We start from the raw sequence: 27,914 nt of genomic DNA, 5'->3' as shown, positions 1-27,914 counted from the left end.
AGAGGCGCAGCGCATCCCGTCTCCATCCCCGCATTCCTTTTACGCAAACAAGTCCCCGGTGGAAAACGTGTTTTATTGGGCTTTATGGACGCTTGGTGAGCTCGGACTTAAACACGACGGATATTCACGGCGTGCGCGATTATCCAGTCTACTTTGATTTCTGCCACAGCGACCGTACGCGAAAGTAGAGGAAAAACCAACAAGGGGAAATTCCTCCGCGCAGCGCGCCATTGACTGTAAAGACCTTTCAACTTAACAAAAACTGAAGTTGACAAACGTATCCCTGTCGGCTGAAACTGTGAGAAAGCGTTTGTGTTTTCGGCGAAGGGGGCAAAGCAGACGAAGGCGATGCGGCACACGGTGCAGCTTTCCGTGTCCGTTGGTGCTTTTCAGTAAGTGAGCGACGGCTGCACCGCGGCGATTTGTTTTGATTTCCATGTGAAACGCAATTAGTGCTCCGCGGCGCTCGCTCGTTTGGCTCGCGGAGCGGAGCACACTCTCAACTTGTTTCTCGCCTCGGGAGCACAACATGGAACACTATCAGGAAGATCTGGGACTCCGGGCCAGCAAACTGATGGAGGACCTCTCCCTCTATGATGCGTATAAAGACGGGATGTTCAACGCGAGGAGAGACTTGGTGATGAGCCCCGATTTAGACTTTTCGGCTCCGGCGGTAGCGGAGCATAAAAGTACGCCGATGAATGGCAGCTCTGTGCTCCACCAGCAGCATCACACAGTGGAGAATTTCACGTCTGGGAATAAAGTGTACAACGCGGCTCCGGTGCGCCCCGTGAACTGCAGCCGGACCGTGCCTGTGGATTTCTGCGCCCCTCAGAGAGACGCGGGTTACAGTGAGGAGGGCTGTTGCACCAAATCCGAAGTGGCTTTGCCGTGCTACACCGGCGCGTCCGAGAGGCACAGGAGATACTCTCTGGAGGTACAGGGCCACAGATACAGCACCGGCTCCACCTTCGACGGCGTGCCTCTCAACAAGCCGGTGGCTCTGCCCGGCAACAGGTGCAACAGTGTCTGCATTACCAGCAGCCACGACGGGAGGTATAACGCCACCAGTCCCCGGTCCAGCCTCGCGTCTTCTCTGTCCTCTCAGGAGCAGAGCAAGCATGCCAGCCCGAGGTCGAGCATCAGCAGCCCGCGGACTAGTTTGGTGGTCCCGGGTCAGGACAGGTACACGAGCCCCAGGTCTAGTTTAGTTCACTGTGAGGGCAACAGTGTCCTCAGTCCCAGATCCAGCTATGCAAGCACCGCCAGCGACACGAGTAAACACTCCAGCCCACGGGCCAGCCTCAACAGCTGTGACTGCTGCAGCAAGCCCAGCAGCAACCGCACCAGCGGCATCAGCATGGGCTACGACCAGAGGCACACCAGCCCCAGGTCCAGCACGGCGAGCCAGTACTCCTTCACCACCAGCCCGAGATCCAGTTACTCGGACTCGCGGTACGGGCCCGTGGTCAACCATGATCTGGAGGGGGCGATCCTACACGCGGCGCCGCTGGCGAGCCCTCGGTCGAGCATCTGCAGCCAGGACGGGAGCGCAAGACCGGGGACCACCGCAAACTGCGTAGTCAGTCCCCGGTCCAGCATCTCCAGTCACAGCTCCAGAAGTTCCCGCAGCTCCAGGGGATCTATGAGCACGTACCCGGACCTGCAGCTGCCCTCGCCCAGGTCATCGATGCTGGGCAGCAGTCTGCACGAGGACACGCTGCTGCAGGAGTTCGGGGACGCCAACGGGATCCAAAATCGCATCCATCTCCAGGGACTCTCGGCGGTGCCGGAGCCCCCGCAGCAGTCGGCTCAGACGGGAGGGACTGCGGAGATGGTCGCTGGGTCGCCATCATCGTTCAGTTACGGGATGTCCACTAAAACAGCTTCCTCAGGCCAGAGGTTTAAGCTGCCCTACCAGGTGACCCCCAGTCGAGAGAGTGGGCCAAGCCAGGCGGAGAGACGGCTGGAGGCGCTCACCCTGGAGCTGGAAAAGGAGTTAGAGATGCACATGAAAAAGGAATACTTTGGTAGGTCATATTCATTTCAGGCTTGTTTTCAAATAAACCTTTGGACCTTTTCCAAACTTGCAAGTAGACATGACTGCCCCCCAAACAAACAAACAAACAAACATCTTTTGCAGAATCAGTTTAAAACCACTGTGATTTCACCTTTGAGACTTAACAGAACCTAAAGTTCAAAGCATTCTGGTGCCTGACTGACGTAAAACACCTCATTTGGTCACAGAAGCTCAGCTCCAGATCAGTCAAACCAGCATATTATTCACCCGGCATACAGTTTCTCCTCAGTGAGGCACTGATGCTCTGAGCCCATCTCCAGCCTCTACACTGCTCTTGCATGCTTCAGCCCTCGCAGGTATCTGGAAGATCTTTGCAGAAGGTTTTGGCCGCGTACAGATAGAGAACGTTTCAAATCCAAAACAATGGGCCAAAAAGCAAACACTTCCCTTTATTGCTTCTTGTTGTTCCACTGAATACACAGCATTTTCCATGGCAGCAATTGAACATAGCAACAGTACTTGTGAAATATCACGTGTGGCTTTCTCTGTATCACTAACGAGCACTTACTGAAAATTGGAGCTGAAAGGCATAGTGTTTGCTGGGGTTTTTCAGTGCAGGACGGGGTTATTTAAAGGTCTGTCATATCTTTAAAGTCTATTTGTAAGCCACTATAGCTACATTACCGCTAACAGGTCCCTCTGTGGCTGATAAGAGTGGCTTTGCAGGGCAATACTAATTTCTGTCTTGGCAGAGCTAACATTTGCACAGCGCTGCACCTCACTGAATGGAGCCTTCTGTTCTGCCAGAGCGATCATTCAGAGCAGTGCAGTCTGGATCTGTTCTGGAGTTATCCTCTGGACAAAGGCATGTGTATTGTAGTCAGTGATTTTTGGGTTTTTTTGCCTGATTTGGACATTTTGTGGCACATTTTTGTGATTAGGGACTGTGAGCGCGAATGTGCCCTGTTCCCCAGCAGTAACACAGCCACAGAGAGCCTGCTGAGGAAGTTGCTGTCTACCTTTGAATTAGCAGCCAGACAAATGGCTGCAGCCAGAGAACAGTGGCTTGTTTTATAGCCGGTGCACTTGCTCAGAGTGAGGCTGAGGCAGCTGTTGATTTGTTACAGAGAAGCAGGTGAGAAGGCGAGCGTGGAAGACAGGAGGGAGAAAATGAGGAAGACGGCGAGGCGGGGAGAGATAGTGGAGAGAGAAGCAAGAGAGTGGAATCAGATCGAGATGGAGAGAGGAAGGAAAAGGAGGGAGAGAGAAGAATGCAGTCAGACACTCCTCATGCCGAGCCCAATAGAGACAGCTCTGTTTCCGTAGCGACAGTGGAGAAATTGATCGACGGAGCTTTTTAGTTTTTTTTTTCCTTCTTCTTTTTTTTTTGGGGGGGGGGCAGCATTGCCTGCCAGTGTCCCACACTGCCTGGCTCTGCTCTGCCGGCTGGCCCCTGTGTGGCCTCTGTTTGTTGTGGTGGTGAAGGAGCTGTGAATCAACAGCTGGCTCGATACAGGCTTGCAATTGAAGCAGCAGAGGGGAGGCACAGCCCACCCCACCCCTCACCCCCCCTCCCCCTCTACCCCAGCACCACCACCCTGGCCTGACTCCCCTGCGAAGCCCTTCATTAACCAGCCAGTGGGGAGTCGGGCAACACCAGACACTTGGCACACGATCTTGGCTGGCGGGCCAGACATAGTTGGTGGGGGTCAAGTCTGATCACCTGCCCAGAATTATAATGGCAGTAGTCATGCACATGGCTGACACAGACACACACATGCTGTCTTGTGGACAAGCGCACACTGGCACATTTGTACTTTGACTCTGTATGTACTGTCCATGCACGAATTGCAGTCGACCTCAGATGTGTAATTATTCTTAAGTCTCATGTTAAGTTTTAAGCGTTAATTATCCTCTGATGTGTCAAATGCTCTCAGATGTCTCACAAGTGAAGACCTCTCTCCTGCGATGACGTTGCCTTTCCAGGCTTTGATGCTGTAAAAGCTATGTGCTTATTGCAGATTTTCAAGTAAAGTGCTGTGTTTTTGGAGGGCCATGGTAATTTTGTGCTGGAAAGGTCCATGAATCTGCTCCATGTGCAGCAACCAAATCGCTCATATGCAGAGATTTATAAGCGTTCGGCCACATTTGGTTCCAAAAATTAAAAACCAGCAATCGACCCCTCTATACATTTCACCTTTTATTTGTTTCGTCGACACTCCTCATGCAGCCTTCTTGTATCTTTGGAGATCGGTTTGATATTGTGCTGGAAGAAGTCAGTCACACACCGAGCACTCGTTAAAGTTTCATGAGTCGGGCTGTGCAAACCTTCTTACAACTCGCAGCACGTTCTGTGTTGTGTTCAGTGATGGTAGAACATGAAGTGTGTTTCTGAAGCACTTGCTCAAGTGAATGATTATTATTAATAGAGTGCAGCCACATGCTATATCATTATTACATCAGAGAATCCGAATTCTGATGTGAAGATTTGATCTTCCATGCTACATTTTCTGGACTTTCTTCTTAGAGAATAATGTATTTTTTTACAGTGACTCATACTAACCAGCCTCATCAGATGTTAAAAAGCATTCTCACTGGCACAATAACAAGCCCACATTGAGCTGTGCTGTTGAAAAGCCAAACATTAGGGCTTGATCTGAACAACAGCGTTCAGTTCAAAGGTGCAGCGATGTCTGTGCATCAAGCGATGGCGTTTTATTTTTAACCCCAGTGAATGCACAACATCCTGTCCTTGCCACATGGTCATGTTTTGAAATGGGCACATGAGGGATTCAGCATCCTGCTTTAAATGAACAACAAGAGTGCTTCAGAGATTTCCCCCGCCGTCCTGTTAGATGATAACCACATCCTCCCTCGTAAGACACTTCAGGATTTGTAACGTTTGTGTGGAAATCAAAACAAATCACATGCTGATTTTTATGTTTTCAGCAGTTTTCCCGTGACAAAAAAAACGTTACCATGTTGACAAATGAAATCCTGGCAGTCATTCCGGCACATGCTGGGGAGTTGTTAAGAAACTGCAGGATAGCTGCAACCAGAATAGAACCAGAACAAAGTAAAGAAGGTAAATCGATGTAGCTTCATAAATAAATCTTCCCTTTTTAGTTTAGCCGTTATTGGGTAGTGGAGTCCAAGCCAAAGAGCCGTGTCAGTAATTGCACAGCCGTAGATTTATTCTGTGCAAAAGAAGTAAAACATAAGAAAGGAAGGAGAGAGGAGGAAACTCCTCTTCATGACGCTAGATAGTTGTGCGTAAGAATAGACACATGCTGACATGAGGCTTAGGGGTAAAAAACACACCTGCTATCTGTGTACATACTTATCGCACATCTGGCTTATGTTTCTGACATCGTCGTATACTGATATATAAAATCTGCTGCCACGTTTTTGTCATCATGTCCACTGGCTGCCGACTGTATAATGCAGCAAGTCAGTGACTGTGGCATGCAGACAGATGTGCAGTGACTCAGTTGTACCTGGTTGCTTCATCTGAAATTTTGGAAATAACCTTTGTGTCAAGGCTACATTGTGGTCCTCCTGTACAAGTGCGACAGGCGGCAAAGTAGAGAAATCAGCACACAAAGAACGTAGCAGGGATTCACATTTACACCACGCACTGTCATCTGAGTTTAGATTAGTCACAAAAGTCTGGAGTTTGTGTCAGGAAGTGTGCAGCCCTGATGCAGTAAGAGAGAAACACCTCAAAAGAACATGGAGGAACTGTGTCGTTGCCTGGATCTGGCCTCACTAAACGTAACACTCATTAACTCTGCACGCTTACACAAGAGAGGCAGCATTGACGATTACAAACCAATCACATGCAATAATAGTAGATTAAGAGTTGAGGTTTTATTGCTGTATGAGGCGAGGGAAAAGTGACGAGCACAAATCACTCTAGAATAGAATACGAAGCAGTGGAACTAGCAGCAATAAAACAACAAAGCCGTAGCATAGTACTAGGCTGTAATTAATAAGGTAATTATGAATGGTGTGAATTATCTGCTTTTAAAGACACCTTGAGCTCCTGCGGTTCATACAATACAGAACATTCTAACATTTAAAAAAGCTGTTTGAGCTGCAGAAATCAAGAGGAAAACTCTAATGAAAAGGCCCAAAGAAAAGAAGGTTTAATTAACATTTGCTAAATGCTATCTGACCAAAACACAGCGTGTGGGATTTACCGGGAGCGAGATTCAGTGTGTGGATGATGCTCTCATAAAAAGGCTACAGGAAGGCATTTTTACTCACAGTCGTGGCCTCATTGAGTCTATAAAATGCTTTTCTATTAACAAGGTGTGCTGAGCTGTAGGGGATGAATACAAAACATACAGAAGGTTGCCTATGTTGAACCAGATACTACCAGGAGCCACATCAGGGCTGCAGGAATTTCAAAGAAAGGATGTGCATCAGTTCATGTTATTCATTCTCATTCTGTTTGAGCGAGAACCCAGGGTAGTTTTCTAGTCTAAGGTAAAAGCATGGAGAGCATACACACACCTGCGTTTTTTCCCCCAGCTTCATTTACCATCATTGACTTTTATTTTGGAGAAATTCTTTTAAGATCTTTCCGTCTTATCGCCTGTTTGATTCTGTTATCTTCATTGAGTGCATGATTGAAGTCATGAGCCCAGGTCCCAAAAGGAAACGCCAATATTTGACTTTGCCAATGAATTAATTTGTGCAAACACCTCCGACTTAAAGGGAACACATGGAACCTCTGCGTGGTTTTCTTGTACCCTTGCCCTTTATCTGTTTCTTACAATGTCACAGGCTGCACCGGAGCTGTTGTGAGAGGGAAATCAGGCTTCAGATAGCCAGGGAATTCCACGATTATGTCACAGAAGGTGTGTCCTTGCTCTGAAAAATTATTTCAAAGATAAGTAATAATTTATCTGTGGGGGTGTGGGGGTGGTTGGTGAGCAGCTCCCTGATGGGATCTTGCGAGATCTTGTGTCCTGTGGGCACTGTGACCCAGGACTCACCCCACTCAGGCTTTGACCCTGCACTCCCTGAGGAATGTGACCCCAGTGGAGGTCGTCTTGTGCGTGAGAGTTTGGAGATCGTTAGTCTGCTGCCGCTGCATCCAGATACTTCTAAGCCACTGTTTTTTTTGTTTTTTTTCCCTTATCTACTTTCCTCACTAAAGGCCCTAATAGTGTTTGTAACTAGTTTATTCACGCTTATGTAGTAGCATCACTCATCCTCTGGACAGTGTTGTGGGACTGACAGTCACCTGAGTGGTAAGAGAGCAACACTGTAATCAGACGGGCAGTCGTTTGACTTTTTAGACAGATCATTAAAGTGAATGATGATTTAAAAGTGTCCCTTCCCTGATGACTTCTGCTGTTCTGGTGTTCTCTCTGCAGTAGAACTGCTCAGTGCGTCGGCTGTACTGTGAAGCTCCCAGATGCCAATATATGAAACACGGAGCATGAGACATGCTCCAGCCATCACCATGCAGCCCTCACAGAGCACACTATCAGTATTGTTCGGGCTATAGCTACCAATAAGGACACCAAGGCTGTGTCATCATTATTGTTTCAGAGAAATAATGAATATTTGCACTTGGTTTCATTTTCTCAATTACCTTGTCGAGTGTTGGAGTCCTACAAGAACGCAGCATTTTCCACAACCGTGCCAAAGTTGGAATAGTTGTTCCAACGTTGTTCCACAACAGTTCCAAAGTTGGAACAGTCGGCAAGGTTTGAATCAGTAGCTGATTACGATAGTGGAGTCGTTCACTTATGTTGCCAGCATTATCAATCAAATGCCCACACTGTCCTGATGAAGCCGATGAGCTGAGATTTAGAGCGATAAGTTCGCAACAAATAATAACTATTTATGCGTTTTTTAGCTTTAACTTTTGATTGTCACAATTTCACAATTGTTTCCCACTGCAAGAAATGCTTAAGATTTAAAATAGTGTTTTTAGGAGCTTTAAGGCTGTTTGTTACATTATTTTCGATAATCCAAAAAGAAATGGAGCGGGGATGTACTTTAGGAGTTTGGACATGACTTTCTAAAATCTTGTTTACGCCCAAAATATAGTAGAAGAGTGGGAAAAACAGCCCTATCCTCGTGTTTTATAGCATACTTGAATAAAGATGGACTCCCAGCAATGTTCAAAATACTCTAAAATGTCAAATCAGGGGTGCAAAACGTCACTGACCCTGCCTGCCCTGCATCAGCTTTGATCCCGGTAACAAGGAGAAGCACTAAGTTGTTGGTGATGCAACTTGTTTCTGGCCTCCTTGTCCCGAGAGTCGCCTCACATCCACTGCGTTTCCTGACAGTGGTATTTTAAAATAATCAGCAGCTCTCCCGAAGTAGTGTGCCTTCAGACAGTGTGATGTAATGCATGGAAATGGCAGAAGTTTGTGTTAGATGTGTGTAACTGGAATGGAAATCACTTTAAGAAATAGTGCTTTCATAGCACAGACTGAAACGTGCAAAGCTGTCGCACATCTTTAACCTTCAACCAGTAGCACAGCTGTGCATCAGTAATAGCTGCTGAATGTTTTGTGTTTCAGAGCTTGACAAGCTTTAATGTATCTGAATTTCATTGTGATGTTGGTCTTCAAAAGCTGCACTGGGAACAGGGGGTGAAATCTGCATCTGGAAGTCCAGTAGTGATGACATTTGTAACCAGTTAGTTATTCCCCCTCAGCCTTTTTTTTTTGAAACACATGCTTAGGTAGAGATGCTTTTGATCAGCTTTCCAGCAAAGCTCCAACAGGGCCGCCAGTACATCCAGCAATTGTTTGATTCTAATGGTGCATACAGCAGAAAATATCTTCATTGAATGGTACAAACGTAAGATTAGTCATAAAGCAGAGGTAGACCAGTGTGCGCACAATGCTTTGCTTTGGGGCCAAAGAGTAATGTGTAATTCTAACAGTGTTAAAACCTCATGAAGACCAAGCGATTGAAACAATTCCCGGGAGATTTTCTTTCCATGCTGGATGTAGGATGCTCTTACTTTGCTGTTGCATACCAAGTGTTTTGCTCAGGATACAGAACGTAGGCTAACTGTGCTCGTGTCCCTAACAGGTATCTGTGTCAAATGTGGGAAGGGTGTGTATGGAGCCAGCCAAGCCTGCCAGGCCATGGGGAACCTGTATCACACAAACTGCTTCACCTGCTGCTCCTGTGGTAAGTAAAACTGTCAATTCAGTGAAATGACGGAATAGTAAAGTGGTTCATCGTTCAGTCTGAGTGTGGACGGTAACCCACCTCCATGTGTCCGGCATGTGACACAACCATTCTCATAGTGGCCGATGTGGTGCCAGCCTGAAGCGAGGTCCATTCCCAACATCGGCTGTTGCCAGTGCCTGAAAACAGATTCTGCTGAGAGCAGCATTGTCTGTTGAAACCTTTGTTGAACGTTTTGGTTTTAACTTTAAACATCACAAGGAGTGATGAAGTGTGTTTTTGACTGTTCTGACATTTCCATGGTGTGGCTGTAGGTAGCAGGTTAGAAATGTCAGAAGCCACATATGATTTGGTACTCACAGCTGGCTCTTCGCGCTGCTGTCTATATTTGGAGAGCAGGCTGATAGATCAGAGATACTGTATAGACTTGGTGGCCATTTGTCTTCTCTTCACATTACCCAGCATCTGTTTTGGAGGGGGTGATATTTTGCCGTAGCGTATCGACAATGAATAGCGCAGATGTCATTATTAGTTTGCACCAGGGGTTTTCAAGGTCTGCGGGCGAGCTACCGCCTACCTCTTTCATCATAACATCATTTTCACTGTATTTGAAGCGGATTTATGAACATTTATTCACAACTGACATGGGAAATAAGCGCGTTAGTCATCCTGAATCTAAAAATCTGTGTATCATGCATCTGTGAGGAGTATGAATTTTGACGCACATTGCAGGATTCAGGCCCTAATGGTTTTAAACTACCTTAATTGTCTGCATGAGCTGTGTGTCACAACAGCTGCTGCAGCTGCAGCCTCTGATAAGCGGGCCAATTTGTCAGGGCAAACTACAATAACCAATCTCAGGCATTATCTTTGCCTCGTATCTCTCCCTCCGTGCAACACTCTGCAGCGCTCCCTCACTGTCTGAAAACCTCTGGTCTGCAGCTGTAGAGCTGGTTGCTATGAGCTGTCAGCGTTTTTCACAGAGTGAGGAAATATGCTGATTTAAAAGTTATCTGTATCTGTAAGTCGACTCATATCAACCCGTACAGCTGTGTGGAGCTCATCCAAGCTTATCGCCTGTTTGTGGCCATTTGTTTGGTCCCAGCCCAGGAAAATTATGCTCCCGTTCTTAATCTCTCCTCCAAAGCCCTGATTGGTTGATTGTTTCTCCAGCCTTCAGTGAGCGCAGCATCACACACATTTGAATTGCTGACAAAAAACAGAGATGTAGGCGGTGAAGGTCTGCAGGCTAAATGTTTGTTAGCTTGCCGCTTCATGCTTCAGTGCTCTTCAGGTGATTGAAAACCAAGCGTAATGCCTCAGATGCATCCGTGCTTCAGATACATCCCATGATTTACGCAGTATCAGGCAATTTCAGAAAACGTAGCAAACCATGGGTAAAATGTCTGCAAGTGCTTCTGCCTCAGTTTGTGTCCAGCCTCCCACCTTCTCTGTCTCCACAGTTCCGTGCTTCTTTGTACAACCTTGCTCTGAGCTTCAGCCGGCTGCTGTCTCCGCTGAAAAATCATCATTAGTATCACCAGCTCGCTGTCAGTCGTTACAGTCGGAGATCAAAACATCTGCTGCCTAAAAAAAGATCCTGCGGCCTGAAGACTGATAACAGGGCAGCTCAGTTCTCTCGGCAGCAGGAACGAGCTAATAATGCCACGAAGAAATAAAATGCTGACATTATTTAGCCTTTAAGAGGCTGTAATTAAATCTATTCTTGAGCTCACAGTATAGATAGTGTGTGTGTGTGTGTGTGTGTGTGTGTGTGTGTGTGTGTGTGTGTGTGTGTGTGTGTGTGTGTGTGTTTCGGGCGTCCTTGTCACCCGACTCCAACCCTCCTCTCCTGTTTCCCGGGGAAACAAGAGGAAGATGTCGGGAGAGAGCTTTTTAGCCAGGTTGCTTCCATTCATATGTGTGGCATACATGGATACTGATCCCGCACCCCACCCCCTCTGGCTCTGGAAGGGCCGCCTATAATTTACATGTAACCAAAGCCACATACTTTCCGATTTATTGTGTGTCTGAAGAAAGAGGGGCCAGATGCTGAGTGTCCAGTTGCTGAAGTTGTGGGGTTTGCGGTGGAAAAGTAGCCTCTGACCTGGTTAGGGTGGAGGCGGTGTTTTAGGGTTTGTTTAAGAGTCATTAGCAAGCCGTGCTCAAAAAACTGCTGTCAGCGACGGAATGAAGCAAAGTTGTGGATCTTTCAAACAAACGTACTGTATTTGTAAGACAACCAGATAATTTCCTCTGAAGTCTAAAAATACTCTTAAAGAATGCCTGCATTATTTCTGGGGAGGGGGTAATTACATCATAATATAGCTCTGTGGGACTTTATTGCCGTTAGACAGAAACCACAGACAGCTCCTGAGAGAATTATTGGTGCGGTTATTGGAGAAATCACGTCCAGGATTAGTTAACAAGTCGTTTTTTTTTGTGCTGAGCGCAGGTTGATAGTTTCACAGGCCATCTCGCCTCTCGAGATGGTTTATTGGTAACGTAAACTCTGTGATGTCTCATTTGACCTCATGTGAATGGGAATGTTTTCTTTTAAACAGTGTTTTAAAGGCCTCTGAGAAGTTTAGTTTCAAAGTGCCTGCACTTGTCATAACACAATCCAGTGATTTATCAGGATCTACGTTCCTATGTTCCTGTTTGTTTTTTGGTTTCTTTCTTTTTTTTTTTTTTTCTTGAGTAGGGTCCTCCTGGATTCTGGAGCTCCAGAGTGAGGCCGAGTTTGCTGAGACATTGCTCGCTGGTAGCCTTGGGCTTTGTTTAACCATGCATAATTGAGCCCTCCTCTTGGCTTACTCCCATGGTTGCACCCTTTTTTCATGAAATGGCCAAGAATGCAAACTACCCCCCTCCACTTCAGCCGGCCTTCCCTGGAGGACCTCAATCAGACAGTCACAAAGTGTACCAGACCTGCTTATCAGAGGGGGCAGGCCTGGCATGGGCTCGCATTAAACGGCACATGCATGGAGAAGTGCATCGTACGTGTGCAGGCACATGCACTCAAGTGGGCATTGTTTCAGGGTTCTAGGGATCATTTCAGTTTAGATTGCATTGAATATTATATCTAGTTCTTTTGTCCACTAGCCACGTTCAGCAAAAGTTAAATACGTGCATCTGCTGAGGCACATTTTTCTGCATGATGTTAAAGAACAGTGCTTCCTGCTTCCACAGCTGCTATTAAAGTGCCATTAAACGAGGTATCTGTGTCCTTCTGCTGCTTTAATTGGAGCAGAAGAAGTTTCGCTTTCCCCATTTTGCCACTGAATATATTTTCCCACAGAAATGCACTTTAACTGGAGTGAATTTATATTTCCGTGTGACTGTGAGTCAGAGTGTAGTTGAAAATAAGCACGCCTTCTTCGGATTAAAAAAAAACAAAACAAAAAAAACAACAAAAACACGCCGCTTCAGGCTGGATGAGCAGACTGTCAACCGCAAGGCTGATGACTCATTTGTGTGATACAGCAATCCAAATGGCCTCCGAAAGCACCGGCAGGAGAAGAGAGCTCAGGGGCTTGAATTTCTCCAATCTCTCACCGCCACCAGTTGCATCTGCCAAGCAGCGGAAATCAGAGCGCTGAAAAATAAGGGCCGTTCAGTTCTTTTGTGTTTGGCAGCTGGAGTCATACAGCGTGTTTACACTAATTATAGCAGCGTTAGTAGAAATAATTGGATTGTGATAAGAGTAAAGCAATACTGTGTAAGCTGTCATATAAACTACGTTAAGTTCATCTTTAACATTCAAGTGTTCTGTGGAGATCTCAAATAAATTCAGACTATATAAATAGTATAGTTCTAAAAGTCAGTGGTTGTAAGATATTAACTATTAGCAGGTTGTCAGTGAGCCAACGGCTAACAAACCAGGATCATTATTGTATTGTTGACACCTCAATTTAACCTTTCTGGTTTGTTTGGACCTGAAGCCTCTTCTTTTAATGAATAACTGGAGGCTGTGAGATGTGTTGCGCCAGGCACATGTGCCATTATACAGCCCTCGGTTTGAGCTGCAGCTCAATATTATTTTCACAATTGATTAATCTTTATTTAGTCTTTTTTTTTTTTGCCGGTATGAAAAGTTGACTGCATGAGAAATTTTGCGGCCCTGCTTTTGTGCATGCACATGGCCACTCAATACCTCATCATTAGTCGGTACTTTGGTAATAACATTCTGTACCATCTGCTGCATGGCCGCATGTCAGTCCGCTGTCCACAAATTTAGTGGTGCTGGGAGAGTTGTCAATAGTAGTTTTGTGTAATTTTGAAACATGTAAAAATACATTAGCAGAGATTTCACAGCCTGTTGCTTTCAATTCCCAAAAGCACTCAGGCTACAAGATGAGAAAACAACAGTGCATGGCAGACTTAGGATATTATTAACGCTATTTTTCCAGTCCACACACACAAACGCATCCCTCTTCTTCACATCTCTTCTTTTTCTGCACAGTTGAAGACATGTTTATCCTCTGCAGTTGTTGCCACATTTCCACCAGCCTTTCCCCTACAGCTGTACTTCAAACCCAAAGGCTACACCAGCTTTGTGCTGTGTTTTTTACACCCTCATAGAGCTGTTGCTCATTGTCCACTTTGGTCCATTCAGAAAATTTCTTGCAAATATCAAACAGGTTTCATGATGTCCCCCAATCATGCCTCTGAAATCTATTTGGAAAGTGAAAAGGGACCTCAGATCTTCTGTGGTGAACATTGGACCATTAGATGACACCTCTTTCCCAGCTATGGTTGGCAAGTTAGGCATAACTATACTGGAATCACAGCGTGATACAACCCCGATTCCAAAACAGTTGTGGTAAACAAATAAAACAGAATGTGATAACGTCCTAATCCCTTTTGACTTATAAACACGTGAAAACAGTACAGAGACAATATATTGAATTTTTTATCTCATCGACATCATTGATTTTTGTAAATATATGCAGCAACACGTTTCAAACAAGTTGGGACAGGAGCAACAACAGACTGGGAAATTTGTCGAACGCTCCAAAAACACCTGTTTGAAACATTCAACAGGTAAACAGGTTGATTGGTAACAGGTGATAGTATCATGATTGGGTATGAAAGGAGCATCCTGGAAAGGCTCGTTCACAAGCAAGGATGGAGCGAGGTTCACCACTTTGTGAACACTTGTATATTGTATTGTATAAAGGATGTTACTACATGGGCTCAGGTACACTTTGCAAAACTGTTATCGGTAAACTCAGTTTGCAAATGATTCTATTCTGTTTTTATTTACATTTTACACAGCATCACAGCTTTTTAGGAATCAGCATTGTTTAAAATATTGCTGGAATATGTGTGTTTTGGTTTCAATATTACCTCTGCTGGCTCAAGGGACGTGGCAGCAATTACTGGTCAGAACATGGTGATGTGTTACCGATCGGGAACTGCATCATTTATGGTGGATGAGATGCTTACTGCTGCCTGTGCTGTGCTTTCCATGGCTGGTTTTTCACCAAAAATTCTCCAAAAATCTCACTGAGACTGCAGGCCTGCACAGGCCCGTCATTGCATGGTGTAAAAAATCAGTTTGAAGCTCCTTTGTGAGCAAATCACCACATTTATCTGTCCTTCTAGGCTGGCCAGGGCTCTGGTTCCTCTGCCAAAGACAGAGAACAGAGAGACTGAGTGACGCATCCCACCAGCAAGAGCAATACCTCTCATTATTGTCAGTGACAGCAAGACGAAGCCATGGAAAAAGAATTAGTGTGAACGGCACAATTTTAGGAAAAGATGCGAAAACACTGAACAGCGTCTTTTGTCTGCACTGGAGTGGCCATAGCCTGAGACGGATGAAACCTGATGTTGACGTGAATGCGGGCATGCCCGGCCTGCGATTGGACGCTCAGAAGCTGTTGCACATTTTGACTAATCAACCTGATTGCACAGCCAGAATAAGAGGTGTGATTGCTTGTAGAGTTTCAGCAGCAGCCAGCACCCACTGTAAACCACTCGTTTGGTCAATCAGGCAGTGGCAAAAATATCATGCCTGTGCAGCACTCAGTGTTTAAATGGCCTCCTTGTGGCATAGGTTTGTCAGCCATGATTACAGTTCAAATCATGAGAGTTATGAAAACTGCAAGATGAGCACTTTTGAAAAAGAGAGGAAAAGAGGAAGAGTTATCACATGTTGACACACACCGACCGGCATCTGACCAAGAGGAAGCTGACAAATACTTGTACATGGAATGTGACCTGATATGACCCACTTTTTTAGCAGCGTTGGTAATGTGGATTGTAATGTAAACAATATTTGGCCATCTTTCTAAACAAAAAGTCTCAGTGGATCACCATCTAAAATGTTTGATGGGAATATTTTTTTATGTAGCAAACATATTAGCAGCCTTGTTCACCTCCATATTTAGACCATTTTATGTCATGAACGCCTTTGCCTGAAACAACTTTAACGGGCTGCTTATCCTTGAATAGAAATTTAGACTATGAAGTGACAGCCCTAATTGCTTTTGTTCCATGAAGTTGGGCGACCTGATGTGACACCTGTGTGGGCGTGCAGGGCCTTTAAGGAACCATCATTTAGTCAAACAAAACTATCCTGCACTTGGCACCTGAGGAAATGCGATGTGACAAGTTCTATGTAGGTAATTAATAAATACTGAGAAAGGAATCACAGCACAACACCAGAGTAATGACTCCTCCATTAATTTTTTTTAACACAAGATGCTTCTAGGTCACACAGTTTCCCTCAAAGCTGAACACAGCTGAAACCCAGTCAGGAATTTGTCATTCACATGAGCTCCAGCCTGAGTGATGGAGCGAACATTTGACTAGTGAACATGTGATGGCACCTTAACTCACCATAGAAGAAGAAGTTTGCACTTTTTGGCCAAAGTGGCTGCTGTGTTTTTAATGCCTTGATATTTTTTGCCCATAGTTTAGCCCCACAGGTAGACCCTCATCTTCAGCTGCATATAACGAAATCCTGTCACCTTCACTCAGATGAACAGGCTTGAACCCCAACCTTGACCCAAAGCGTAACCATTTATATATGGAACCAATCAAACTTTGATTGAGAGAACTTGTTTCTTTTGGATAAAGTGGTACCAGGAAGTCTTCGGTCAGGGCGAAGCATGTATCACATTGTCAGTGAATCAAATACAGAGGATCATCGTTGTACCTGTACCTTTCCAACAGATGCAGTAAGAGAGTCTGATCAGTTCTTTAAGGGAATAAAAGAAACAAAATGAGACTGAAAGCGATGGTGAACATCCTTGCTCAATGACAATAACAATAGAACTCTCTCTGGGATGTTAACCGCTCTTTTAAAGGTCGTAGCTAGAGCTGAAAAGCTACTTATGATTTCATTTCAGTACCCGTGGAAAAGACCACATATCCCACATGAGCCAAGGCTCTAAGCCCCTCATTCATTCCAATGGTTGAAACACGTGGAGAATCATACAGGCTTCCTTTGCTACCGCTAAATGTAGAAGTGGAAACAAGTGTGTTCCAGTTTCGTACGCGTGAACATGCTCAACCCAACTGCTATACCAGAGGGGAAATTAAACCAAATGAAACCTTCGCCATGGTGATACATTGGTCCTCTTTCACCAGACCAACACTCATTTCCATGGCAACACCATCATTCAAAATGCAGAGGTCAGGGCCTTAAAGCTTCAACAGCAACACTGTGACTACAGAATGAGCCACTAAAGCGAGAGGAGAAAATCAGTTAATATTATGTCATTATTAATTGTTTTGCGGTCAAGTTACAATTAATAGGGTCAATTAAATTTTTTGATATTGTTGCGCATACACATACATAATGTGTTTTTCTGGCTCCTTTAGGCCCAATCGGTCAGTTTTTGACTGAGAAAACTTAACATACTATATATTCATTACATTTTCTGTGTTTTTCAGCCAGTTATAATTAAAGTATACTGTAGGTAGACAGTAATAGGAGACTCTGTTTCGTGTTAAAGAAGTGTTACATTTGGCTTTTTAAAACCTGCAGATTGATAGTAACTTGTAAACGGAGCCCCTGGTTCTATCACATAGCGCCGCAAGGAGGTTCAGGCTCTCTGTCTGGTGACAAAAGGCCAGAGGAGAGAGAGGCAGGCATGGAGCCCTCCCCCTCCCTCTCTCGGTGAGGGAAGCGGGCAGAGAGCGGGTGTTGGAGAGGTGTGGGGGGTTGAATGGGACCAGCTAGTGACCTCAGGCAGAAAGAATGTCCCCGTTTGCTCAGTCGGCCCGCTCCCCTAGCAGCGCTCCACACAGTCATCAGCGCTGGGGCCTTTGTCTTCACCTTCCAGACCCCAAACTCCAGAGCAGAGGCCACAGACAAGCACACAGCAACACCTCGCAGCCCCTGCTGCTGCACTGTTCACTATAATCTCACTGTTCCTGCAAGTTCAGCCTCTCCCAACTCTTGGTTTTGAAGGCAGCGTCTCTTAAGAGTTGCTTCACATGCCATTCTCCCTCCATCCTGATTTTTCCTCAATTTGCTCCACGCTACCAAAATGCTAATTGCTTCTCAGTCTCAAAGTATTAAAAGTCTCACCTATTGTGTGGACAGCATTCCTCGGCCGCTTCAGCCATTTATGTGGGTGTTAATGCATTGCCATCTCCCACCATTGTGACACCGTGTTTGTGTGTGAAATACGGCGATTGCATAAATTTCAGTGTTAAAAAGAAGGGGGGCAGATTTCCCATGCTGGGATACCCATAAAAATCAATGGTGGCTCGGGACGACAATTACATCTGACTAATCCAGCAGATTTATGAGATCCGTGTGCTTCATCTGCCAGGCTCGGGTGAAGTCATCGCGCTGCCAGAGAGACACCGCTGCTGTTAAATGAATTTGAATGGGCAAGCTGTAAGGGGTGCATGGCAGGGGGCTGCAGAAGCCAGCCCGCAGCAGAATTTCTTTTTAGATTGGATTCAGACTTGGATTCTGATGAATGAGGACTCACCCAGAGGAATTCAGCCTTCACACTCAGAGCTGGAGGCTCAGTATGCTGAACCTGGGCCGACTGTGGGGTGGGCATGTTCCTATGGATGTGTTTGCAAGGTGTAGAACTGCAACTACTAATTGTTTTCATGCCTTAAAAAATAGCGAGCAAAGACCACCGCAGTGATGCCTAAAATCTGCAAAGATGCAGAGTTTCCACTTGATAATAATATGGAAGTATGAGTAAACTCAATATTAGCAGCAATGGTTGCATCTTGTATCTCAAACCAAAGAGTTTAGTGGATAATCAAACCGATACGCTTCAATATGCTTATCGATTGTTCGTTAGGGACATCTTCCCTCCGGTATGCCATTGTTGTCTGTCTGTGAGCAGCGCACAATGGCAGGGAAGAGGAGAGATTTTGGGGGAGGTTTGGAAAGCAGCCTGCTGTATTGATTGTGCATGGGCTGAGAATCTATTCGGATCAATGGTCGAAGTAATTAAGCAGAGGCACAGGCAGGATGTTGCCTGCGTTCGGCCATCCATCTGCTCCACACTGACCTGCTGTTGTGGTTGTAAAGTAGGGAGGATAGAGGCATACAGTATGATGTATGTTGACGTAAAAATCAAAATGTTATTCTGAGTGCTGTTTCTGAATCAGTTCACTGCAGGTTAAAGTTCAACAAAGCTGAACGCAACGTCAATTGATTTCATCGTATTTAATTGGATTTGCTGTGGTTTAAATTCTGGTGTGAGCAGGCGGGGCACTGATGTTGGGCGACAAGGCCTAGCTCTCATTCAGCCTTCCAGGTCGTCCCAAAGGGGGTAGATCGGTTTGAGCTCATTGCAGGCCAGTGAAGTTCTTCCTCATTTCTTTACGGACCTGGTTTTATACGTGGTGGCATTATCAAGTTGAAACAGGAAAATTCTGTCCCAAACTGTTGCAGCAAAGTTGAAAGCTGAGCGCTGCATATGTACTATATACTGCGGCATGAAGATTTGAAGCCTGTATTGGAGTGAAGGAGCCTCAACAATAAAAACCACCCCAAATTAAAAGTACATACTTTTGGCCACATAGTGTATGTGCTCGGTGCATTGGCTAAACTATACCTGAATATGTAGATTTCATTTTGTTGTCTTCCTTTTCAGGGCGGAGGCTGCGGGGGAAAGCGTTCTACAATGTCAACGGGAAGGTGTACTGCGAGGAGGATTTCCTGGTAAGTCGCCTGTGTGTGTAATGATTGATTTTTCTTTGCTCTGATATGAGCAGATCTCCTGGTTGCACCCTATCGCTGCCTCATGGTGGGGTGACAGAGGAGCAGGCGGGCGGGGAGGGGGGCAGAGAGCGAGGGATTAGGATCTCAGGCTACATTCTACAACCCTCCAGAGGAAACAGACATCGCGGCTACAATTAGAAGTTTAGCACCACCCCTCCAATTCACACTAATTTCCCCCAAATTTCCCCAAGGAGCACAATTACCCCATGAGCTGCTCCCCGGCACAATTCAGAGTGGGAGGAGGACAGCTGTAGCTCTCAAGCTCCTGCTCCATCTGGTTCAGGTTAACAGGGCAGACACAGCGCCTGCACTCATGATGCCTTAATGTGCGGTTGGAAGTATTGTAATGGTAAGTTAAATGTAGATGTAAGAATGTCTGATCAGCACGATTCGGGTGCTGTGGCTGTATGCGATGCTGTCATCAGGAACATTTGCATTAAATGTGACAAAATGATCTCCATTTAAGGAGGAGGGAGCTCACAAAAGGTTCCTGCTACATTATTGTTGAAAACAGTTTTATGATTCAAACAGGCTCACAACAGAAGGCCTCCTCTGCTGTCAGCACTTCTGTTTGTCGGCAGCTTCCTCTTAGAGTTCAGCCTGTTGATCTGAAATGCTAAAATTCCCATTTGGCATTTTACAATCACTGCCTCTCAGTGATAGACGGATGCTGGAGGTCAGATGGCGTTGGGATGAGACTAATCTTCTTCCGCCGCCCTCATGCTGCTTAGACCTGACTAGTCTGGCTCGTCACCCCAGGGGTGTCTCAGGGGTGGGCGGAGGTGGTGGCAGATGGTTGATCCGGAGTGGAGATGTCAGTGCTCCCTGCCCATCACCACCTCCCACCTCCACCTGGTAGCCATGTCTCCTCTAGCAGCCCCCCCACCTCCACCCCCAGGTCACGACCCCGAGGGAGTGGAGAGCTGCAGATGGTCACCTTCATTATCTGCATGCGCTCGGGGTTTAAGGGAAAGGAGCCATCGATGTGACGCAGGGTGTTTTGTTTCCTGTAGTACACAAAGGCACCTCACACCCAGTCGGTCCAGCGGAGATGCTCGCTGGCCGACATGCACAAGGCAATTCCCAGATGTGAATGCATATAACTGTATGGATATGATGGCCTGAGCCTTGCAGAAAAACAGCAGCACCCTTCTGCAGAAAAGTCAGCATTAAAAAGCACATGAGATCAGACGCCACGGGTCGCCGCTGCCTGATAAACATGTCAGCTGAAAGACAAAGGATTCAGAAAGAAACCCCCTCGTGTTAATTTAAAGAGCACAGCGGCACTGTCTTTAGATGAGCCGTGGGCAGAAACGATGCCTCAGGTGTGAACCAGTAGATGTCCCACTGATTGCATCGCTGGCACCAGATCCTTCAAAGTTCACTGCTGAGTATAATAAATCCTGTGTGTCGTCTCACCCACAGTACTCTGGTTTCCAGCAGACAGCTGAGAAGTGTTTTGTGTGCGGTCACCTCATCATGGAGATGGTGAGTTTTATCACACAGAGCGTGTAATGAAGAAAAGAGTGAATGCATGCATACCATCTAATATCCCCTCATCTTCTTGAGGCATGATGGTGTTAAACAAAAGTTACTGTGATATTGTGCAAACATAAAATCCCAGACTGCTATGTTAAATGTTCAAATTGTCAGTGTCTCACAAAACTTAGATAATTATTATAATATCACCTCATGTTTTTAATGTGTTCTTTAAGAAGCCTCCCCTTTGGCAGCCCATTATATGTTAATGCATGACCTCCATGGCCTCACTCCCAAGTCTTACTGTTATCCTCTGTGTGTGTTTGTGTGCACGCGCGTGCGGGGGTCCAGATCCTGCAGGCGTTAGGCAAGTCTTACCATCCTGGCTGTTTCCGCTGTGTGGTGTGCAAAGAGGGTCTCGATGGCGTGCCTTTCACCGTGGACGTCGAGAACAACATCTACTGTGTCAAAGACTACCACACGTAAGGAGGACACCTGTCTGCTGTTGACACTGATAAATTGAGATTACCGCATGACAGAATGTGGCCTAACAAACTGTTCAGCACGAAACGAAAAGTATTGTCTTGGTATATCTTTGGAATGTGCATGAAAATGTGGAATAAGAACTGATCCAGACTACATAGTCATTTTTTTTACTCTTTCATGACAGGGTTTTTGCTCCCAAGTGCGCCTCCTGCAACCAGCCCATCCTTCCAGTCCAGGTAAGAAACACATTTAGAAGCAAACTATCCAAACTGTATTGACCGACCAAACGACCAACACTGACATCACTGAAGACACATGCTGGTGCCTGGTTAACAGGGCTGAAAAACGTCGTTTTTAGTTTTAGTTATCAAAATGAGGAATACTTGTAGAGGCGCAGTGATAAAGACTCAAAGATAAAGGTCAGATAAGACTTTCAGGCCTTCATGTGAGACATATGCGCCTCAGGTCTTAGATACTCTTGGTTTTATTAACATGCCGTGTCTCAAACTATGTACTAATATATTTTATTAGTCACGCTGTATCAAAATAAAAGCAACAGCAGCGAGATTGTCATAAGATAAAAGTTACATACTTAAAACTAGAATAAAAGTGAAGCTTATCTTGTCTAGTTGCAAACTTTTCTGAAATCCTGTCATGATCACTTATCTAAAATACTGTTTCCTGTACATAAAAGAACAAGCTGAGAGGAAGCATTTCTTGAATAAAAGTGGGGAAAAAAAACATGTAAGATGCACTAGTCTGTACACACACGGGTTGTGTGTGTTGCTTCAGGACTCATAGCAGCTGCAGGGATCAAACCTGAGACCTGCTGCTTCCCGGACCTGCACTTGAACGAGACTCTAGACTGATGTGATGTGAAGATCTTACTGTGCGTTTGTCCCATCAGGGCTCAGAGGAAACCATTCGGGTAGTTTCTATGGACAAGGACTACCATGTGGAGTGTTACCACTGTGAGGTGAGGCCTGCCCTCTGTCCACACACACACACACACACACACACACACACACACACAGAGTCTCGCACACACAGGCTATGAGTAAGAGCCGTCTAATGTGCATGTGATTTGACTAGAGTCAGTTTAGCATCACTGGGTGTGATTCAACTTTTCAGGCTTTTGTGAGACAAACACACACCACACACTCTGGAGGCACACACACCCGATCATGCACAGACACGTTCACGTGCGCATCCACTCAGGCCCACAGACACAATGAGCCAATGATCCTGGGTAAGAGCTGCAAATCGTGGGACGAGACTAGACTGCTTTTAGCGGCGAGTGTGAATCACCGCTGCAGTCTGCTGTGGAATGAATGAGACACACACACACAGACAAAAAACACACAGACGGATACCGGCGCAAGGTTACAGCTCGACATCGTGACTCATTGACAAAGCACATTCCAGCGTTGAGCTCTGAACTCAGCTGGGGACTTGTTTTTAAACCAGACTTGTGAAATCGCAGACGTCGTGCCACTCAGCTGCATCAGATGGTCGACAGTTCAAGTTTTAACATGAACGTTTCACCCTGCAGTGATCCTGCATTTTCATTTCTGCATGGTGAATGCTGAATTGAGAGACAGATGTCCTCGTGAGTCACATAAGACAGGCCGACTTCTCTGAATGGCTGACATTCCCACTTCATAGAAATGGAGCAGATCATTATGTAAGCAGTGGGTAATTATTCAGCCGAGTTGGAGGGAGGGGGGGGGGGGGGGGGGGTTTGGACAGAGGAAGGGTAAAGTCCAGAGCTGAATCATCCTGGAGATGCTAAATTCATTACATATTGAAAAAAGAATCTAATTTTTCAGATTCCGTAGCATATGCACGTGCCTCCAGTTGGTTTTTTTTCTCCAACATTTTTGGGCACACTGAGCAGAAGATACAGCGAGTGCAAATTCATTTATCATACATTTTCAGCTGCTGATCCAGGTCTGAATGACGATAGCAGCAGAATGGCTAAGGGCCAGTCAGTTTATGCAATCCCTCCAGCGTGTTCAGGTTCTAACCCGGGACTTTTCCTCTGCAGCATCAGGGTTTCCATGTTTCATTCATGAATGTTGGGAATTTGTAGCACTTCTGTCCTTGTCAATAAGCACGGACATTTAAAAAGAAATGTTGTACATAATTAATACACAAGACAAGCCAATGAGCCGTCTGGGAGGCGTGCTAAACCGCCTCCTTTCATACTCAGAATTCCTTCTGGATATCTAAACTCTCTAAGGGTGAACCGGCACACTGTCTGTGAAGGGAACACATTTCAGTCATTGCTCAGAACAGTCTTCAGCCTCACTAATTGCCTTTTTCTTCTGAAAATTCTCTGTATGTGAAAGCAGTGAATCTGGAAATTCAGTAGACGGAAGCTTAAAGTTCAGTGTTTTGGGAAATCGGCCCATTCGCTTTCCGACAGGGCGTTAGTTGGGAAGATCGACTCTCTGCCACTCTCATGTCTGTGGACTGGAAACAGCTAGCCTGGCTCATTACCAAGAATAAATGACAATTAGCCAGTTAGCAGTTTCATAATGGGTTATGTGCCATTTTCACACTTCACATAGCACACAGATTTAAGAACTCACATATAGCATGTTAATATATGAGCTTTAGAGGTGCTGAACAGAATCAGGCTAGCAGTCCAGTGTTTGTGCTAAGCTAAGCTAACCAGCCAGTGGCTATAGTTCATATTTAGCATATTTCCCAAAATGTCAAATAATTCCTTTAAATAGATTTCGCGTTAAAAAAGCACAACACAGCTGGGTTTTGGTTATTAATCGTCTTCTTGTTGCGTTTATGCTTCTGTTTCAGGACTGTGGTCTCCAGCTAAATGATGAAGAGGGTCACCGCTGTTATCCACTGGAAGGCCACCTGCTCTGCCACAGCTGCCACATCCACCGGCTCCAGTCGCAGGTCCCTGCCCATCTGCCCCCCAGCTACCCCCTCCATGTGACAGAGCTGTGAGGGGGAGGAGGGTGGGCAGCAACAGAGCCCTGCCTCCCAGGTGATCCGAGACACCAGCAGCGGCGGAAACAAAAGGCCCGCACCCCCTCCAGCAGTTCCAGGGAAGCCTCTGAGCTACTGTCCCTGTCCTGGACTGGATGGCCGGGCCGTGGACTAACACACACAGGGCAGCTCCCACCACAAGCCCTGTTGTCACATGACAGGGCTGGGAAAAAGGGTTCCCCTTCTCCTCCATCTGTGGTCCTTTCCTCCCCCCTTCCCCTGGGGTGCCTAAACCTTGAAAGCCAACCCGCCGGCTCACCCAGAGCCCCCCGGTGACGTCACACCTCCTGACCCCTGCACACTCATCAAAGAGAGCGTTTTTGGACTGGAGGAAGAGAACGCAAACTCGTCTCCCTCCTCGCTTCCCTCTCCTCCCCTCCATGTTTTTCATTCCTCTGCTCTGACCGAAGCGGTTGACCGCAGCGGATTCACCAGCGCTGTCACATCAAGAGAGCGCTGCTGATGTCGGCGTCGGGAAGGCCAGAGAACGAGCCACTACATTCCAGTGCTGGTTGGACTGGACAGACCCCCCGGGCGGGCATGCTGTGCCTTCAGAGCCGGCTCTCTCCGTGCAGCTTCTAACACTGAAATGGAGTCCTGCTAAAGGCTATGCAAAGGACACCCAGCATCATGACACAGGGCTGTGAGAAAAACTATTAACTCATCGCTCCTCACCCTGCACCGCCCCGAAATAACAGATGCACCGTAGCACCACGAGCCCAGAGGACCGACTGACATTCCACTTAGAAGTCTTAGACGAGACCTCGAGAGATTCACAAGCAGTGTCTTAATTAATGATTATTTTATGACAGAAAAAGAAAATTTTAGATGCACATAGATTGTCTTTTATATATGAATATATATTTTGCAGATGTTTTCCACATAAGATCATAGATGTAGATTTTTTTTTTTTTTGTTGCTGCGCTCGCGATAGATTCAGAGGTGAAACGCGCCGTCTGAAGCTTCTGAAGATGTTGGGTCTGTTGTATCATTTCTCCTCTCCAGGACACAGAGCCTCTTCATGTGTGTCAGTGGGTCACAGATCCACAGGCTTTGTAAGAGCAGGCCTGGCTCAAACAGCAGTTATTTTATTCCACTTTGAGTACCAAATGTTTCATCAAGTTTTTGGCAACCAATTTGTTGCTTTTAAACTGCAAAGTGACTGTAGACGGCTGTAACACACACTGTAACAGACAGTTCTGCATTCTTTAAATTTCACCTAGGTTAAACCTCCAGCAGTTTATTTATTCTGAAGTTGTTGTTACTAAAAAGTCTAAAAAATGATTTTGACTATGTAACTGAACTGGTTTGCATCTCCTGCAGGGCCTTAAATGAAGCAGCAATTGAAGTTCTCTGAAACCTAATTCCCACAAAATGTAACAATCCATCTGCGTACCTCATCTTTAGACTTTTCTAAAGACTTTTCAGAAGGGTGCCACTATTTTGACAAGTTATCGCTTCAGGTCTTAGAGCTTAGAAATTAGTCTTTAAATACTGTAATTTAGGAACGGTAAAGTAAGTCATCATAGAAATCAAATATCAGCTCATGACATAGACGATGCAAACTGTTGTAAAGATTGTCCTCCAGAGATATTGCCAAAATTATTTATACTTCTGTAGTGATATGTGTAATTTTCCAAACTAAAAACAGTGCTCACAAGCTTTTGTTGATGAGGCACATGTCATCTGGTGATGAGTGATTTTCTGATCACCCAATAGTGTGAAGTCAAAGTCATCCTCTGTCACTCACACCTGCCCTGACAAGGTCTGAATGTGGCACCCGGCCCGCCTGGTACTCAAAAGGGAATCAGACAATTGCGAATACCTTTTGCACCAGGTCTGCTCAGGACTCTGTTTCCTGGTATGTTTTCCAGACACTGGGTTTTGTCATTTGAGCACTGAGAACAGTGCGTTGCTACGAGGAACCTCCACTAGTCCGCATGCCTTAAGACAGAACAGGTATGTGTGTGGGTCTCACAGTCTGCTGTTGTGTTTTGGGAGGACGCCCCTCTTAACCCGGAGCTGCTGGTCCCGCCCGCGTTTTTAGGGTGCCCCCCCAACGTTTCCCTTGCTGGTTGTGTGTGTGTGTGCGCATGTGTGCGTGCATGCGTGTGTGTGTGTGTGTGTGTGTGTGCTTGTGGCAGGGCCATGGCACATGCACCTCACTGTGTTTGCAGGGCAGCGCAGCACAATGACCCCTGCTCTCTCTGTTACAACCCAGTGATGATTTTGATGACTGCGTTCATTCATCACACACCTTCCTCCAGATGTTTGTGTCTAATTCTTGGTGTTTGTTTGGGCTTCTGTCTCGTACCGTATTGATGGGGTTTACACATGTTCCATGTTCCAGTAAATATTCCAGGAGCTGATGCATCACCCTCTGACTGGAGCAAACTCCACCCATCTGGTATTCAAACAAAAATAAAACGGTCACCAATTACTATATGCAAACACTGGCCCAGCTCTTATCCAGACCGTGTCACTGTACACACAGATCTGGATAAATACTACTGAATGTGTCAAAAACAGAGACTGAAGCAGAGACTGAAGGCAGGGGTCACCACAGGCAGAAAGTGCTTTCTAATGTAACCTGATGTGATGAGATTCATTCGAATGTAATAATGATTAGTGTTTGTTCTCCTCCCGGCTGTATATTTGTAAAAGGACTGCGTAAGTGAGACGTTCCCCTTGTCATTTAACCTCAGCTTCGTACAGGGGTTCTGGTCAAGTAATGTGTGCCATACTTGAAGAATGAGGTGTTTTTTGGAACTCGTCTTCACAATACCAACCCCCAAGAAAAATGCAACAAGATCAGAGTGTATCCCCTTTTGAAGTTCTCTTAATTCACCTGTTTTAAAAGTACTACTTCAGTTTCTATTGCATAGCACACAGCTAGTTACCCTGTACATAAAGAGGCTAGTTTTTTTTTATTTTATTTTTCTGTCAAAAATCACTTGGAAAGAGAAGACTTCTCCTACTGGTAGTTCCAACAAGCACATCTCGACACCTGTCACATATCTTTTGTATCGCTAAGTGTTTTTGATTACCTAGATGGTTCATAAAAAAGGAAACTAGATCTATTTATCTAAACATGGAAAAAAGTCTAAAGTTATTTAATGTATTAAAAATCGGGACGTATCATTTAACTGTAGATGACATAATCTGCTTTTTCAATAAAGTGGTTTTGTAGCTAACTGCAAAAAAATGTATGTTTTTTTCTATTATTTTGCATGAGACTGCCACCACAAGATCAAACCCATCTACAAAACACTGCACACATAAATCCTGAAACCCTTTCATTGTAGAGAATTTGCTTCATGTACATCCTTTATGATTGGTATATGATGGTTTTATTTCCCTCAACATGAAACGATATCATTCCACTCCCATATTTTAGGTATTCTGAAATCTAACTACATATAGAATAACGATTATTTAAGAATTGTCAGATGTTTGCAGTTGACAGGCTGTAATTACAGCTTTGTATTAATGACAGATTATGAAATATGTCCCAAATATTAGACA

The 27,914-nt window shown here is 45.5% G+C and overlaps 1 protein-coding gene across 1 annotated transcript; it reads left to right on the top strand.

Annotated features, from left to right (window-relative positions):
* Positions 1-14: 14 nt before the first annotated feature.
* On the top strand, positions 15-27,589 carry LOC121609958 (WT1 interacting protein). Its single transcript, XM_041941790.1, has 8 exons — positions 15-2,030; positions 9,092-9,193; positions 19,282-19,349; positions 20,835-20,897; positions 21,240-21,370; positions 21,559-21,610; positions 22,282-22,350; positions 24,195-27,589. The coding sequence occupies exons 1-8, from the start codon at positions 530-532 to the stop codon at positions 24,345-24,347; spliced, it is 2,139 nt and encodes a 712-aa protein (XP_041797724.1). The 5' UTR covers positions 15-529; the 3' UTR covers positions 24,348-27,589.
* Positions 27,590-27,914: the final 325 nt, after the last annotated feature.

Source organism: Chelmon rostratus, chromosome 1 (genome assembly GCF_017976325.1).
Source record: "Chelmon rostratus isolate fCheRos1 chromosome 1, fCheRos1.pri, whole genome shotgun sequence".
Lineage (NCBI taxonomy): Eukaryota > Metazoa > Chordata > Actinopteri > Chaetodontiformes > Chaetodontidae > Chelmon > Chelmon rostratus.
Note: the sequence above shows the minus strand (reverse complement) of the source record. Positions and strands in the feature narration are given on the sequence as shown.